The sequence below is a fragment of the Fulmarus glacialis genome, unplaced genomic scaffold, assembly GCF_000690835.1.
Source record: "Fulmarus glacialis isolate BGI_N327 unplaced genomic scaffold, ASM69083v1 scaffold12514, whole genome shotgun sequence".
Taxonomy (NCBI): Eukaryota; Metazoa; Chordata; class Aves; order Procellariiformes; family Procellariidae; genus Fulmarus; species Fulmarus glacialis.
The window spans coordinates 1,440-20,287 of record NW_009208769.1 but is presented as its reverse complement, the minus strand read 5'-3'; the positions used below and the strand labels follow the sequence as shown (position 1 = coordinate 20,287).

The 18,848-nt window shown below is 37.2% G+C and overlaps 1 protein-coding gene across 1 annotated transcript in view; it reads right to left on the bottom strand.

The window, feature by feature from the left end:
• The window catches only part of MYO3A (myosin IIIA), a gene marked incomplete at its 5' end in the record, with an annotated part of 57,222 nt that extends 38,740 nt beyond the window's left edge, over window positions 1-18,482 (bottom strand). The window contains 10 exons of the mRNA XM_009576609.1: window positions 4,527-4,674; window positions 6,701-6,911; window positions 7,905-8,031; window positions 11,402-11,516; window positions 11,620-11,718; window positions 13,607-13,830; window positions 14,568-14,630; window positions 14,715-14,819; window positions 15,959-16,075; window positions 18,383-18,482. Coding sequence (XP_009574904.1) covers window positions 4,527-4,674; window positions 6,701-6,911; window positions 7,905-8,031; window positions 11,402-11,516; window positions 11,620-11,718; window positions 13,607-13,830; window positions 14,568-14,630; window positions 14,715-14,819; window positions 15,959-16,075; window positions 18,383-18,482 — 1,309 coding nt within the window. The remainder of the gene's footprint in view (window positions 1-4,526; window positions 4,675-6,700; window positions 6,912-7,904; window positions 8,032-11,401; window positions 11,517-11,619; window positions 11,719-13,606; window positions 13,831-14,567; window positions 14,631-14,714; window positions 14,820-15,958; window positions 16,076-18,382) is intronic.
• Between the last annotated feature and the right edge of the window lie 366 nt (window positions 18,483-18,848).

Here is an 18,848-nt window from a genome sequence, read left to right as displayed (position 1 = left end):
TTGTCATATGAATGTAAAATAAACATTGCATATATTTAATGCAAAAAGTAGTATCATTCCAACTGACAGTAAACTTGCCACTTCCCGAAATGTTTTAGGTATTTGACATTACACCTTTTACTTTTTACGGAAGAATCATGAATGAGAAGGAAATGGGAAGGTTGTCTTCCTGGACAATGTTACCTGCAGATCATGGAGCTGACAGAATTAACTTACGTCAGTACCTTACATGTAAGGGAAACACCTTGAAGGGCAGGACTGAAGGTGCAAAAGTTGTGCTTTGCTTAATATTAACCTAAAAAAAGCTTGTGCCAGCATTCATTCCTCTTAACTATAGACACATAAAAGAAGTGACTAAGTTGAGAGCCCACATTGCCTCCCCAGTCAGTGGAGACAGAGATTATCTATTTGTCTCCACTGACTATCGGGAATCTAAACTATCTTTATCTTAAACTATACTCCCCACTTCAGCCTTTCTGTTAAATTAGGGAAAGGAGATTGCATTCAGGCCTAAAAGCCTTTATTCTTAAATGCAAACATTAAGTCCACAATAAAGAATAAACTCCCTTAATTTTGACTTGAGTTCTCCATGTTGGCATGCAGACACTCTGCTCTAGAAGACACCCTGCTCTAGCAGACACCCTGAGCCTCGGGTGGTGATAGTACCACTGTTCTTTCCTACTACTCCTATCACTTCTGAGGCCGTATTTTTGTAGGCCACAGTTCTGAGGAAAGCAAAACTGTGAACACTTTTCATATTCAGATACAGAAAAGAAACCACTGACAATGCTAAAAACATGTCACCTGCAATGCTGAAAGTACAATTCAGCCTTATGAGTTCATTTACTATTTGGCTTCATTGCTCAAGTTGCCAAATGCAACTAGTTATATAATCACTACTTATTAGGTTGACATGGGTTAATTGAGAACTAGATAATAATCAACTGATTTAGGCCTTGACTTCCCACTAGATATGCCAAATTTCATCTAATTGCATGTGGTATGGAATTGAACAGGGCAAAACAGGGAAAGAAATGAAGAAATAATGTACCTATAAGTTTTACTTCTCTTGAGGGAAGTGTGAAAGGAGTTGAATTCTGTTGTCTTCCTTAGGTAGATCTACAGGGTGCAATGCAGTGTCGTGTTAGAGATTTCTGAAATAGCACAGAGCAATCCAACATGTCTGTCTGGAATTGCACAGGGCTGTGGAGAGATACTAGCCTGGGTCCCCAGCAACAGGATAGCTCCATCAGAATGACAGTCAGCTTGGGCTGACGAAAAGTCAATGTAAAGGTCTTGGTGACTGCTGGCATCAGCCTTCTCCTAAACATAACTCCTGTCTTTTAGTATTAAAGACACAAACCCTTACACGTGTGTAGTCAGGCAGACACATGAGCGAAGGGCAGGGGTCATCCTATTGTTTGGCTTTTACGTAAGTGATACTTTGTATCATTAACAAGAACAATTTCAGTCATATGATTTTGAAAATATTTCCTTTTTTTCCATGTATAGAAAATTTAGTAATTATATTTTATATTTTCCTGCAAATAGCTTTCTGTCATTTGTCTGCAGGGAGGGCCTGTACAATTAAAGTACATTACTGGTGTTAACACAGGAGAGTCCTTACAGTGAACAGAAAAGATTCTGAAGCCACCTGCTTTCTCAAAAACTGTTCTTGTGATGTAAAACTGGAACAACCACGTTATAAATAAGTGAAAAGTGATGTCTTATAAAGACTATGAATCATACTGCAAATCAACCTGTGCCATTAGGTTGTAATGCAGAATAATACATTTGTCATTTCCTGGCTCTGAAAGGGGGGGGATTTACACCCACACTTGCATGAACTTAATCTATATAGCTCATTCTGCACTGCTGTAGTAATATCTTTGGAGACTGCTACAAGATAATATAATGAAGTTTGATATAATCTGGTGTAGTGGTGTCATGTAAATTAAAGTAGACATCTTACTCGGTATTACAGGCAGGATGTGGACACTTGTAATAGGAATATTAGGACTGGTATAAATGAAATACGAATGGAAATGTATAAGTGTATAAGCACCAGAAGAAAGAGTCTTAGAAGAATGACCTGTGATTTGAATGAAGAACATTTGTTCACAGCAATAAAATTGAGGAAAGTGTTGTTTACATCAAGACCAGAAGGCCTTCATTCACATAAAAACACAGTGCAGACAGCTAGTGAGTGGAACACCCTCTAAATCTGACAACAGGAGGATGACTGCAAGGTTACAGCACATCACATATGCCTTTCCTTTTCCTACGAGCCCACCAAGGAAACAGACTGTAGGCATAAAGATGTATATATTCCAAACAAGCAAAACCAGATAATGACCTTGCCTAAAGATTACGGAGGCTGAAGTAAATAAGGTTCTGAGGCAAAGAACCGCCCCGTAACAACAACTGATTGCTAAAGGGTGTAGAAGATCTGTCCAAAAACTCTTTCAGCAAGAAGAACCTAAGAGACATGATGAAGACTTGCTGGTGTCCCTTATTCTCTGTGTTCCTCACAAATGATCCTGGCCAGACCACTTGAACACACACATCCTGGTGTTTTCTACGTGGGTGTGAGTCAATGAAATCTATGAGAGAATGAGTGGGAGTGGGTAAAATTGACATACTTAGAGATTCTGTAAATAAAGATCACCTTCCCCTTCCATAATGTCTGTAATTGTCATACTAATTTCCTACAGGGAGAAATGGGTAAACTGTATGTTGTCAAAATCAGAAGTTCATTTTTTCTCTCATCTGCTCAGTAGCAAAATAACCACCCTGACCTCTCTGGAGCAGGGCACGTGCAGGAGAGCAAACTGTTCCTACTAGATGGTGACAGTACAAACCTCTGCATTAATACAGGTCTGGCCAAAATGTTCTGTATTAGGATATCTAGAAACAAGTAAAGGCAGATTACACTGAACAGGACCCAAGTCTAATTAAAAAAGAAGGAATATTAAGACAATATTTTGGTGTGCAGGGATAGGGTTGGGAAAGCCAAGGCAGGTCCATCAGCAGCAAAAAGGCAACTAGGGAAAAAGTGGGCCTGCTGCTGAATGGGCATGGATGACACAGAAAAGGCTGAGATACTCGATGCCTTTGCCTTGGTCTTGACTGATAATCCCAGGTCCCCAAGACCAGAGGGAAAGTCTGGAGCAAGGAAGACTTACCCTCGGTGGGGGAGGATCAAGTTAGGGAACATTTGAGCAAAGTGGACGTACGCAAGTCCACGGGACCTGGTCAATGCCTGGATTTGACAGGAATAAATAACAGTGCCGCAGTCTGTGCTATTTCCATCTTCCAGCTGTAGAAACAGCAGTAGCCAAGTGCTCTTTTTGTGTGAATTTATGCACTTTGGAAAGAAGACTCCTAAGTAATTATAGTAGTTCAGGCTAATTTCTCTCTGACTTTTAGATGGTATTAAAGAGAAGGAAATACTTGTGACGGAGAATCTCCCACATAAATCTATAAAAACAACTACAAGGTCTAAGACTGCAAGACAGCATTTCCTGAAATAATTGGAAACAGGATAAAACATTGATCCATATAAAAAAAATTTCCATTTTACACATAGATATATACACCTCTAGACTGACACGTGCACGTACACACCTGCATACATAGACACATTCCAAACTTGTATCTGTCTCATCCTTAAAACAAGCAGTGATTAACACTGACAAAATACTCTTTTTCTACTAATAATTAAAATTAGTATTCAGGAGGATTTTCATCTATGTATCATAAACCCCAATAATTTAAATAAAACAGAGAAAGTATTATTTCACCTAAAATTTGAATGTTGACTCTTCCGCTCATACAGAATTCTGCAGTATTTCTATTTTCAGCAAGATTAATATTTTTTTTGCTGGACATGTTATTTCTTCAAATAACAATATTGAATAATGATTCAAAGATGGCTAATTTAATTCTCATGGAATTATTTACAAAGTTGACATGATCTTTTTTGAGGTTTTTCACTCTCCTCTTCAATTTTATAAACTTTTATAATTACAACTCTATTCCTTTTCTCTGTTTTACATCAAATTATTTAGATTAAATCCATCATTATTTAGATGACCTAGTTCCTGAATAAGAACAAAATAATTGCGAGATTTTCACTTCTTAATAATGGAATTTCAGTGTTCATTAAGCTTATTAGTAAGCTATTATGAACACTGCACTTTAAAAATTACGTTACCACTCATTTATTTTTTTACTGTAGAACCATACATTACATCATTCATGTTATTCCTCAAGAAAACAACATTGCATTTGCATCAAACTGATTATCATTGTGTTATGTTGCTTAGATACTGTAAATTTCAAGTTTAATGCATTTTATGTAGGCATTTTACTTGCAAATAGCAAGCACTGCTTCACAAAATACATACTCAGAAAACATTTGTTATAGTCTGCGATTTACAACCTATTATGGAGAAGGAGTTTCTTGAGACAAGGTTTTATATATTCAGCAATATTAAAGCTTTATCAAAATACTCAACACATACCTGTTCCCAGGCAAAGACATGTTGATTGAAGTAGAACTGAATTTGTTCATTGGCAATGTTGATACAGAGTTGTTCAAAAGAATTTTTTTTGAAATTCTCAAAGCCAAAGATATCAAGAATTCCAATGTTCAAACCATCATCGTCTCCACTGCAAAGATTAAATAAACTTTCTATTGTTGTACCTTTATTTTACACTGACTAGTTTCATTACTATTTCACAAAAGGAAATAATGGGCCAAATCTGTATGCCAGGTCAGCAGGATATTTTTTGCTAAACCAGATATCTCTTACAATAACAATCAATTTTTGTTTGAAATACAATAAATGCACATCAATTCAAAGATGACTGTATTTGCACATCAGATATGCTGAATCACATAATGAGCGAGTCAATTGATAAGCGTGTAGAGGATTTACAATTTCACTTTTAAACTAATATTTGCTAGTTATTATTATTAGTAAAAAGGTGACTACAGTACAGAAACAACATGCAGTTCGTTTTGTTTCTTTTGTAATAAAACAGGCTTTACTCACCAGCATCTTGAAATTAAAGATTGCTGTCATTAAATATTATTTCTTCATATTATTTATTCACAACAATTAAAACTGCTTATTTTAACATGAAAGTCAAAAGAATTAATAGCTAGACCTTTTATGCATCTAAATAACTACGTTAAGTACTGGAGTGTGGTATGAATTTAAATTACCAATTAAGTTCCAGAGGAGTACTACTAGTAAAAACTTCAGTTTGAAATTTTAGCTAAGGCATTCTGAGAGGTATGTGGTCATTTCTGCAACTGGAAAAAACCTCTAATATTTGTATTTATTTGCTGAAACAAAATATTAAAGGACACAAAATATTAAAGTTGACATTAGTGTCTTTTCCTAGCTAAATTAAAAAAATAAATCATTCTATCTATAAAACCCCTTTGAGGGGCTATCTGTAACCAATGTTTGTTTTTTTTTTTTTTATAAAAAGTTTAGGAAATTGGATATGAAGAAGCAGCCTCAAGATACTCATGAATAGCGCTTGAACCTCTTTGTGAAGTCCATCTCAAAAATGGAAGTGCTTCATTGTGGAGGAATCAAAGGTATTTGTCGAATTTGACCTGAACTTGGTGACTATTTTATCTGTCTGGAAATCACATCTTTTGTGAATAGTCTGCTGAAATTTGTCTGCCCCATTCCTTCTCAGAGCTAATTACATACAAATAGCAAATACAAATTATTTTACTACCAAAGCAGACTTCTGGGTTTTTTTTTGTATAGTGAACATTTCAGGTCGAACTTTCTCCCTCCTCACCAGCATAATAAGCACTCAATTTGAAAAGGGATCTGTAACAGGCATGTGAGAGAGGCACACAGGCTAGCAGTGCTGCGCCATGTACCATGAATTTTATCCTATCACTTACTGATTAAAGTTCTGTTTATTGCTGCTCTGCTGTAACCAAATATTTGAAAGTTTAGACAAATTTTAGGATTGCAGCCTTGACTTTCCTCTGATGTTTCAAAAAAAAAAATCCAGAAAATCCAGATTTGCAAACCAAAGCTATTATTATTATTATTCCTCTTCAAGTAGTTATAAGTTTGCCCCTTTTCACTGCTATTATCAGCCATAGAGGGCTCTGACCTATAGAATCTACAATGCAAGCCATATAATTTCTTCTTTGGTTAATTTGCAAAACGTGTTATATCCTCATTCCCAATATCTTCCTTGTCTCTGTGTTTAAAATGTCACCTTGTAGGGGTAGGGTGGACATTAACCTCAGTAAATGTGTTTGGAAACTGCTCTCACACATATATGAAACTATGCTCGTAACAGCGACAGAAGCAACAGCATCAGTGCAAACGAGCAGAATTTGACCTATGTAATCAACAGTTGATAGTCAAAAGTTGACCCTGAAAAAGTCTAAAGGAAAAAGTAGTTAGTATGTAATTTACAAAGGGTTAAATGATTAAAGGTCAAACAGGAAAAGACCAGACACCTGTGCTATCCATATCTACTGTATTTTCACTGCATACTATGAATAGGATAAAACCTTCTTTTTTTAACATGGTGGTGTCATAAACAAAAAGGTAGCAGAGAACAAGTAGATGAGAACACTAAATGCTCTAGTATAGACAATATTATTCCCACAGAAAATCTTTCTTTATCCTGGAAAAGCTTCTTTTACCTTAAATGTTTGTCAGGTTTGAGTAAAGTGTTGATGCGATTGACTATCCAGCTAAAGAGGCGCCCATACAGTGCTTTGGCCATGGCATCTCTGACATCGGTGGCTTTTTCCACAGTGTTGGGACGAATAATTGTTTCTCCTCGAGTCACTACACAGTGAGAGGTGAGGGCCTCTTGCAGTTCATCTGCCTGAATACACAGCAAGGACGCACCTAGGAAGGAAGGTCACAGGCATAGCTCAGAGGCAGATTTAGAAGGAAAAATACGCATTTTTGCAATCAAAGCTGCAAGGGCAACGTATTATGAATAAGGGCCAAATCAAAGTCTCGAACTATGACTAATGAGGGTGTCCACACCAAACAACTGTCAGTATGTAATTTAGTCACAACCTTCCTAGCTTCCACTGCACTCAATGAGTAAGTGATTCAAAGCAGAGGTCTTTAGGTTCTAAATGGCTTTATCAAGGAGGTTATTTCTCCAAACTGTCTACAGAGAAATGCTAGGGAATCTAGGTGACTATGTCAGGAGTATTTAAGTTGTGAGGTGTGAATATCCCTCTCAGCTATAATCCATCCATATAAGCCACTGCTGTCCTCCTTTTGCTCCAAAAAAGGGGTGCTTCTTTCCCACTTCCACAATATTTTTCTATCTATGGCAGGAAAACATGTAAGAAGATAGTGTGAAGACTTCATTGTCTCCCCACCTGTAATACTGAGAAAGAGTAGCAACTTTCTTGAGAATCTTTGCCCCTTGCCCTCCTCTGCCTCCTGGCAGCCTATAATGTAAGGTATCTCTTCCAAAGAATTAGTGGGCCATATTTCAACAGGCACATGTGGGGAACAAGTAATGAGTATCTGAGAAAGAAATGGGAAAAAACTATTCAACATGTTAATGAGGTTCTCCATCAAGTGTTCAAATAACCTTGGAAAAATTCCAAAGATTTTCTTTTCAGGCATCTGCAGTATTAGTCATGTTTCCTGAATGCCAGTGAACTGGTTAGTCAAATAAGGTGCATAACATGGAAAATTTTTTCTTTTTTGCATTTGAATTCAGGTGGGCTTAGAATTAATCTATCTTCAGCATTTAATTATTCTTGCAAAATTTCCATGTGAATACAGTTTTCATTGATAACTCTCCTGCAATAAATGAAATTCGCTATCAAAACACTAAAGGAAAACAATCTTAAATCAAGAAAAAACACTCACAATTCTCAAGGGCTACTGGATTGGAAATGTTGCTCTTGTCAATCATATGTTCAGATACCACTGCAGAAAATTCAATGTTACCCACATTTAAAATGGCAGCCAGGACACTGTACACACTTCCAAGTTCCTGAAAAGTATATTAAAAAAGATGCAATACTTAATAGTCAGATAGATTTGTCACTTTGGTTTGTGCAATGGGCACGTGTGTGTGTTGTTTCCTGTTGTCTGCCACATGCCCACTACTTTTAGGAATACTGTTCTCAGCAGTAATTCCTTTTTCTGTACTCAGCATAGTCTTTCAAGTATAAGACACCCAAAAAGGGCAAGGCAAACTACAGCCTAATCTCTCTTCCATACTTGTCGACAGGACAGGATTGACATGGAGTAGGGGAAGCACAAAACAGTGGTGAACATAATCCTCTTACACAGAAAGAATTCAGAGGTTATTTATATCCATCCTTCACTGTGTCTGCAGGCACAACCGTGTCTAAAAATGTAATACCTAAATCAAGAAAAATATAAAATAATCTGCATCTATGTTTTTTGGATCATGGAAACAAAGGTATTAATAGGTCTGCAACAGCTCTCTACGACATCATCAGAAAAAGTTTCACTGGGAGAAGAGTGAGACCTCACATCTCTGATTTGGCAAAGCACTTTACCCTTCAAAATGTCATTTAGGAACTGTGTACTCATCAAAGAACTTTAGTATGAACTTTACTTAAACATATTTAAATTTCAAATGATTTAGTAGGTTCTGAAGAGGGATTCTGCCTTGAAAAAGGCTAATATTAGTCTGGACAGTGAAGTCATACACACAGTAAATTATTTCATGACAGTAAACATTTTACAGTAAATTTTATTTTATGACAAATAATATTTACAATTAATGAAATAATTCTTTCGTTGCAGGTTTGACTTAGATTTGAACTGTAAATTTTCATCTGAACGGTGAACGTTTATCAGTATACTTGATAATCTCTGAGTATTTTCTACTCAGAAATGCTGAGGTGTTGCTGTAAAGCAGACTACGTTTTAAGCTAGGAATCTGTGATATGATATATTCTGCAGCACACAAGTAATAGTATATTTTATAAATAGCAGTTTTATAAGTTTTATGGTAGTTTTATAAGAAGCAGTTTTGTAAATTTGACTGGTATTTTATAATGATGGACTTTTCATAATTGCACAGCATTTTATCCCTAATATTCAATAGTTTGCTGGTACCATGCCAGGCATCATTTACTGAGATAAAGTCCTTAATTGCTGTAGAATACTTGATCTTGTTTTCAACACTTTCAGAAGTTAATCTAGCAGTTAATAAATAAATTATTCCAGTGACAGCAAGACAAACTAGATAAGCTCATTCTAAAAAATTATGCTTCGGATAATTGGCACACAGTTTACCTAGGTTTTAAGCAATCATTTTCATTTTAAGCTTAGGCACACAGATGAAATGCAAAGAAATGGATAGCTTAACTTCTGCCATTATGCAGTACAGTATGTATAGTTGCTGACATTTTTGTGCCCTTTTCCAGTGGGTTTGAAATCTGGCTTGATCTGTCTCATACAGTATGATTATTGTTCACCTCAGGCAGTCCTTTCCTATTCATTTTGCCATGCAGCCTGAAAAAAAACAGTGTGATTTTAAGACAGGGAGTACTGACAGTAGTTACTATTAAAGCCTGCCAGTCAGTTAAAAACAAATTTCAAAGAAATAAAGCCTTGTGTAGGTCTCAGTTTTAACTGGAATGGAGAAGATATTCTGTCCAAAGTTTTCTGCTAATAAAACATGGAACATGCTTATATAGAACCTCCTCTGTGCACTGGGATGAATGTCAAACCTTAAGGCTGCATTACTAAAAAGTGAACTTAGAAAAGGAACTCATTGTCTTACAGTATCTTTTTCTCACTGAAAATAAATTGTCTCTGCACATGTATTCTATATCAGAACCTCAGCGGGGGAAGAGGACTTCTCTGTTCCTTCACTCTTGCAAACACAGCCTCAGACAGGCTAGTTCACCCTGTGGAGAATGTAAGACAGGCTAACATGGATGGGGCTCGCATGTAACCACAGTTAGATTGCCTATGGTACTCAACCTGCTTCTGAAACTGTGGGGGTTCTACAGCAGATAATTCTTCACAGATTCAGCTCCCGGTGGCTTGCTAAGATAATCAAGTGAAGATCCACCCTAGAACTGCACTATGTGGCCAGTGACCTAGTTCTAATTGGATCTTCAACAGGTAAGGAAGGTCTTCTCTTTTGGATGATCAGGATTATTGTTTCTATCCATCCAAGTGAACAAAAGAACCAGGAACAAAAGCAGACTTGCTGCTTTTCATGGTATAAATTACGACTTATCAAGGTCTCTGAAGCTGTCACAAAACTGCTATCAGTGCTGAACTGTGCATATCCTTCCATGTTGCTTCTGGAAAGGTGAAAGTGCAGGTGTGAAATGATGTGATAGTACAGGTGTGATATTACTAAGTGCAGTTCTGAATAAGCGTGTAGAGGAGAAAGAGACTGCGAACTCCACTGCTACTATGACTTCATGCAAAATGAGTATGGAGGAACAGAATAGGTGAATAAATTTGTTCTGCTAGCTATTCAAATATTTACATTGAGGGAAGCCAGAAATATTCAACTGAAGTGAGTAATTTTCTGTGAATAGCTCCTTACACCATGCAGTTTTGTCAAATAAATTAAAACATACATTCATTCTGCAGCACCAGTGCTATATTTCACAGATACTATACAGATCATACTCCTACTACCTTTTGGATAAATTAAGTCAGCGGTAAACTACAGCTATGATGCACCACTTCTCCTAAAAAGAGAGAACTAGGGTGCAGGATGGGGTTTCCTTCCCTTACATCCTACTTTATAAATCCAGAGGCCTGTTTTTATTTTAATTATACCAAAGACAGCCTCAGCAGAGGGGTTTAATGGCCAGCAGAGCAATCATATGAGATCATAAAGAAAGAATGGGTTCAGTTAATGTTTAGCGATGAGATTCACTCCAAAGCGATGTAAAAACTTCATTTAACTTTACCCCTGGAGTTGTGAAAATGTATTGAGTTCATCAAAACTCAGATCAACTCAATGAATTTTTAGAAGTCTCACCATGGACTTAATCTTAAAACAGAGAGGAGGCTTATATTCACAGGCCTAAAATTATAGGCTAATAAATAGTTACAACATAATTTTCTAGGCATTTAATTTGCAAAAGCCTTTTTTTCCCAATTACTCAGCTGTGCTGTGTTCACTGATCTCAAAGTCTTGTTGACCAATACCATTTTATTAGTTTATCAATGCCTTGAAGCCTTAAAAATTTAAATGTGGTAATATAACAGTAAGTTGACCATGCAATATCCTAAACACACTACTGTTAAAAGAAGAAAATAACAAGGGAGATTATTTGAATGCTTTATACAAGTTTTTCCTGATTAAGGTAGCCATTAAAGTTCACCAAAAAAGAAGGGTTATGAGCACTCACCTCCAGTGTAAAACCTATGACTTTGAAGCACTGTTCAATTAATTCAAATTGAGACTTATAAAAGCTATTGTTCATGAAATCTTGCACTATTCTGAAATGATCGTTTTGCAGATATCTGAAAGTGTTGATGGATACAGAGTTAGAATGTAAATGAGGTTGAGAATTCAACAACACCACATTTCTTAGTAATCAATTTACGTAAAAATAAACTGCATTACCTGGGAGGTCTATATTCTGGCAGTTTATAAAGTGCCAGTTTTTTCTTTTCTGCCAGACCAGCATAAATATAATAAAAAATATGGAAATTTTTCTCTCCTCTGAAACAACAGAAACAACAAACTGGTTTAGTAATGTAACTGTGTTACATTTACTGATGACATACATGCTATTATTAAATGTTATTTTAATAACAGTCAATAACATGCAAACTGACAGAGGACTCTGAAAGAAGCTTTATTACACAAGTTCCTGTACTCTTTCTGTACCATTATGTATTTGTTCAGAAGCTGCCAGGGCAGCTGCTCAGTGCTACAAGCAGCTAAATGCTGCTCTGCCTTTGATGCTATTGGTAGATGCTGGGTGAGATCTTGCACGTTACTCATCCACCTGGATTAAAGGGGCTGTTTAACTTCCAGTTATTTCAAAAAATCTTTTTACCATGGGAGAGCTATACACTCCTGATTCACTGAATCCAGTATGGTTGCTGTGTCCGTTAGCCCTGAGCCAAGAAAGCACATAAGCAGACATTCAGCGAAGGGACTTATGACTTGGCATGCTTTGTCTAAAAGTTAGGTGCCCAAACCCAGGACAGAAGGTTTATTGCACATCCAAGGTTCCTGTGCACCTTATGAGGAAGAACTAGATGCGTAGGTGGAAATCTGCAACCACCACTGATCCCTGAGATGGCCAAGTCACTCACTATGAAATGGCAAAAAGGAATCGTGTTCAAACCCCCGATTTCTGCATGACTTGAAGCGTGTGTCTCAGGAGCACCATTACATGCTCTTGTGAAACAGGATCAGAGCCCAGTGCACTCCTCTCTGCATGGGGGGTGCCTAGATCAAGATCCAGTGCCAACTTAGTTTGCATATTTTACTGTGGACAGTCAGTAGTAGAAAACAAGATCACGCTAAACATGTCTGTGGCATTTTCTTGTGAATTCAGATATCTACACCTACCTAAATAGCATTTGAGGCACGTAAATGCTTTGCCGACCTCCTGTCTCAGCATGTGGCTAAATATAAATACAAACTGACAGCCACAGAACAAACCCATGAAAACTTATGAAAAAAAGTGGTATTTTAAGGAAAAAGCTGATTTTATTCTGAAAAAGCAGTTTCTGTGCTTATGTTCAACTGGGAAAAAAACCACCACTTAATAAAGTTGCCTCTAACTTTAAATTGTTTATTGAAACATTCCAAGTAATACTTAGTTGTTCTTCATGTCACAAATGTACAACAGGCCAACAAGGTCATGCTGAACTACAAAAAGAGTAAAAATGAGTAAGAGAACAGCAAGGGGAAAAATTTAAATCAGTGACAACATTCCTTGTCTCAAACTCTGTTTTTCCTATTGCTATTATGGCAGAAATGGAGTTGCCAAAGTATTTTTTATCTGGATGTGCTATATATTAGGATAGAAAATGTATGTCAATAATTTAAATTAACTAGAAATGCCATTTAATTTTTCTGTCATTTTATATTATGAGATACACACATGACAGAAATGGATCTGTTCTGCATTTGGTCCATAACCGTTTATAACCAAATCCTACTAGATGGTCCAAAATGGAAAACCAGTACTTTGCAGACAAACAAACAAAAAAAGCCCCTACAATACTAGAGGAAACGTAGAGGAATTAAATCCAAGTGATATATTTAACACAGTACTTCAAACTTCCACAAAGAAATTGTGGAAGAATAACTGAACTATTAGAAAGTTTTTAATTCTTTACACATTCTGATACACTTTATATATCACATATGCATTTTTAAGAGATTTGTTTAAATAACCCAGGAGGCAATGAAAGAAAAAATCAGGAGTAACTTCCAGCTAGCTTACAGATTTACAAGCTATTCATATATCGTTTATAAGAAAAAATCCCAGTACCTTATTCATCTTCGTGTTTTGATCCAAGATAATTTCCTGCATTGTAGGCCTACTCTGTAACCCTCAAATTAAGTCAAATATAATTTTTATACTTACACTGCCTGGTGGACAACTCTGGATTTTTCAAGGAGATACTCTGAAATCTGAGCTCCTACTACAGTGCCACCACAAGTGAATTTCATTTCCAAATATTTTCCAAATCTGCTCGAGTTATCATTGATGATAGTGCCTGCATTCCCAAATGCTTCTACGAGGTTATTCACCTGGAGGATCTTCTCCTGTAGAGTCCTGTTATTAGCCTGGATATGAAAAAGATATTGCTTAAAATTATCAGTAATCATTCAAATACATTCATTCTTAAGTGTTTCTTTCCTCTTCTAGTTGGTATTGTGAAGTGTGACATCATCAGGGCAGCCATTCCTATGTGAATCATATGGAAAGAAAGGCATGTATATATCATGAAACCTGTAAGAATATAGCAATCTGCAGAACTAATGGCTGGCTGGAAGAGATAACGCACATAACGACAACACCAGAACTAATCAATTTCTGTGGTCCAGCACTCTGAGATGGCCCGCCTACTTTTAGGATCCTTGATAGCATCTGCTTACTGCTGCACTGCACCATACTGCTTGCATCTCACCTGGGACATGCAAAAATGGCATTTTATTTAGACAATTATGGTGGTCACTTCCCAGAATAACCATGTCCCACTGACAGCAATCTAGTTGTGGAAGGAGGTGAAAAGCTAGAAGAGTGTTTTATTTAGTACAGTTTGGGTGATTTGAAGACACTTAATTAAACAAGGTACAGACTAAGTCACAGCCCTCGCTGCAGTGGGTACTTCCTTGCAGAATCCCCAAAATATTGTCAAGTGACCCTAGTTCAGGAGGGAGGAAGGGGTAGATAGGTCAGCATCGTGTTCCAATCTGACCTTACAGAAGTTCTTTGGAAAATGTGTTGCAGTCTTGCTCCCCTACCAATGCCCTGTCCATAGGTTCAGTCGATTAAGCCTAAGATAGCAAAGCCTTACAGAGGTATCCCCTTTGAAACATACCTTTACCAGAAGATGGGCACTTTGTGTCTTGCCAGCTCCACTTTCTCCAGAAATAACGATACACTGCAGAGAACAAGAGTATGACTCTGAGCTCATTACATATCTCTCAGCCTAGCAAAGGATTTAATTAAGACACCTCATCTTTACCTGATCAGAGTTGTATGTCACCATGGACTGATAACCTATGTCAGCAACAGCAAAAATATGAGGAGGGTTGGCAGTCCGTTTGGCTCCAATATACAGTTTGGAATGCTACGCGTAAGAAAAATGAAAGCATTATCAGCGTCCCTTAACAACTTTTTTTTTATCAGAGTTTAGTTTTATTTTCAGATTAGTGCACAGCATGCTGAGGTTACCAGCAGTGATGTTTCCTGTGTGAGCTGTTACTGCGCTCACTATACCATGAATCTGTAGTACTTAGTACTATAAGAACTGCTAAAAAAGATGAAGCACAATTTTGTATGATGTCAGCCCTGATTACACTATAAAACTCGAATTATTAGAAGAAAATTTAATGTTGCCAGACATCAAGGACCAACTAACAATTTCATTTTATTTGTATTTCACATCCTCTTAGTATTTCTGCATGATATTGATGTCAAAACTTAAGATCTTTTCTATATCTGTAGTATCTGATAATTAATAATGCCAAATTAGTGTATGACCAGGCTTTCATATCTGTTCCCTTTTGTATAATGGGGAGGCAAATTCACAAAAGTTAAAATTTTCCAGGGTTGCTTTGTGAACTGTCTGATCAATTAAATAGCTATGGCTTCCCCAGCTCTCTTGAGAGGAAAAGCCCCCAGCTCCTACCTCCAGCCATTCACAGAAGTTCTCTATGGGAAGTGGACGAGAAGGAATGCTCCCTCCCACAAAGAGAGGTAAGATTCACCTGAATAAATGCACTTATCTGTACAGATACTACTTCTGAACTAGCTGCTATAGGCAGCTAGCGCCTTTACACTCTGTGGGGCTCTAGTCAACCAATCTCATGAAGTTTAGCACAATTTATCTCATCCTAGAATGAATGTTGAAAGTCATTAGAAGAACAATACCTCAAAAATCCTATTTCCATCTATTGATTAAAATGGATGACTTGCTCAGATACAGCTGTTTGCACTTTAGACATGATACAGATATGATCTACACTATAGATATAAAGATACCAGAAATTAAATTTTTTTGAGTTTCTCATTTCTGTGCTGAAATTCAGCACATGATAAGGATGTGTGTCAACATGCACTTGAAGGGACAACTGTATTGGTAATTCTGGTTTTCAGAGTGAACTGAAGTAACTCTCAAGAATGGTCTTACTTTATACTTAACACAAATATTCATATTTTAATGGAAATCAGTGCTAGTTTGAAAGAACCAAACCTAGATTTTCACACCTGTGAAGAATAAATATCTATGTTCCGAAATGGATTGACAGCGATGAGAATGTCCCCAACATATGTGTAGATCTGATCCTTGGCGTAACCCTTCTGCAACTGCTCTGTTACTGTATTCTGATGAAGGAAGAATAGGAACATGGAATCACATGGGGAAAAAAAGAATATTAGAAAAATGTATAAAATATTTATGTAGTTACAATGAGTGAGGATAGAGACGGAAGGTATTAATAGTCAGGAATACAACTGATCATGATCAAAAGTAAGTAACACTTTCAAACACACTGGCATTCCTAATTTCTTGTGTCCAAACTCAGTTTGAACAATATATACTTACAGATCCCCAAGTGCCTGTAGAAAAATGAGTTAATAAGTACTGCTTTAATTCAATTAATCAAAGGTTTCCATGAGACAGTCCTGTCTTCATTTCTAACACTACAGCTTCATATAACTCATCAAGCAAGAGCCGAATGCTTGAATTCATAACTGCCATTGCAGCTGCTCTGACATTACTTTCAGTTACGATAAAAATGGATGTTCAACTGTTTGGATCCTATTAATGCAAACAATCAGGCATCTTTCTATATTAACAAGCAGTCTCTGCTGTAATTGTTCTTTGCTGCTGCAGAGCCAGTTCTCCCTGAACCAAGAAAAAAGAAGAGTCCATTAGTGGCATACCCAATTTCTTGACATAATTTCCCTCAGCTTCTTCTGCATATGGAGCTGGGTATGTAAAGTGCCTGGTTAGGTTTCCAATCAAAACAGGACATAGAGCTGGATGAAGAAATTCAAACCAGCCTTGAGGCTATTCTGAGGTATATGTGAAAATATTTAGGCTCTATTCCCACTGGAACAGAACGACTGGCAGCAGAGGACCACAGAAGGAATTGCTTTCCCTCCACATCCATCTGTTCACAGTGTTGTGCACTGTGTTCTGGTTAATGCACTTAAAATCTGAATTCTCAACAGCCGAAGAGGTTACATTTCCTTCACAGGAAAACATAAGGAGAAAACCTTGGTTTTCCATTGCCTTGATAAACTCTTCCCTTTTTGGTTTTGAATACTACCTTGCTTTTGGCCGTAATCAGATTCACATTAACAGAATTTTTTAGGGCAACTTCTGCCCTTTTTGAAATTATTTCTTGCACTGATAGAAGGTCTTCTGTTTGGCTCTTCTGATGGGGCTACCTAAACTGGAAGAAAAGTTTGAATGGAACAAAGGAGACAGTTCTGAGAAGCTGCCATTCATACGTGAAAGAGGTTTTAAACTGGATTGGATTTAGTAAAATATCACATAGTCAAATGATGCCTTTAGATGGAGGTTTCCTGAGGACTTTCCTGAGAATGCTCCACCTCTGAGGAGATGGGATATACTTCTGGCTCGTCTGGTTTTTTGTGTGTCTTCTCTTTACCTCAGATTGTTTACATGCTTCATGGCAAAAGATAAAAACCAGTCTTGGTAGCATATGGCTATTCCCAATATTTAAAAAATGCTTAAGATTGAGCTTTGTGCAGTAGATGAAGTCTGGATTAGCTCAATCGATATTAACTAAACATTAAGCTACTAAACCAAGCTCTTGGATGATGGAAGATGTTCTGTGGGCTGTCAGTTTACCAGTTCAAGAGCCACATTGAATATTCTGGACTGACGAAGATACAATGTACCAGAGAAGTTTTACAGATACGACAATGTGAATTATAGTCTATGCACAGCCTGGTAGAGGAAGAATGACCGTTTGTTTACAACCACTGCTGGCCTCTAAGACCTGCAGATAATGTGCTGTGGCCTGATTCTTCTTTCTGGTTTTGAAGCTTAAAGCATAACACAATAGACTTCCCTCCTCTTATGCATGTTCCCCTGCTCCTAGTGGACTCATTTTCGAACTTCGACAAACCAGTGAGATTTGTATCAATAATTTTGTCAAAAGTTCACCAGAAGGCATTGATAGGTCAGAGCCTCAGCTGACATAAATTGATCTCAATGCATATCCACACCATAGTAAGTCACTGAGAACCCAGCCTAGGAGAGTATGATAAGCATGTTTAAGACAACTCTAGATGTCCAAGCAACAGGGGAGAAGGTGCTTGTTCTTGGACCTGGACCAATTTCAGGTTAACACATCATTGCAAACCAGACATTTAGCTGTAATAAAATCCAGCAATATAAATCCTGTTAAGCAAATGGTGCTACAATACTGCTCGGTCTAAGGCTGTAACTGCAGAGGTGTTTTAGTTTTGAGTTGGAACCATTCCTGACACGGCAAATCTCATCTAAAATATTTGGCATAAACTGGTAAAATGCCATTGTACACTTACACAATTGAATTGTGACAATATAATTGAACTTGAAAATCAACAGCACACCATTGTGTTTTAATACGTGATTACCCCTCTTCAGGAAAACGTGAAAAAGGAGGTTCTTACCTCATCCAGTACCTCCAAGGTTGCTAAATCATCTACCTCTTCCTGGTTTGAAACTAGTGACTTACTGTAGTTCCCTTTTTTTGTATGAATGCGTTCAAATCTAGAAAAGAAAGACATGCAATTTCCTGATGTAAGGAAACACAGAGCAGATCTTGCATCTGTAACCATCTTGAAGGCAATTCAGCCAAAATATTCCAGCTTTCCATTGTTCTGAATTCAAACACATGAATGTTTGAATAATAGGACAGGATATAACTTCTTAGTGTGGCACATCTGTACTTGGCGATTCAAAATCTATGGTTTGATCCCACAACTGATACCATGAAGAACTTTTTCACGGTACAGATCCCTGCTTGATCACACTTCTACATCTGCTGCAAGACTGGAGCTATGCAGTACAGGGGAAAAAAGAACATATTTATAAAGCATGTAACAGTCAAACTCTGGTACGTACCTGCAAAAAGGA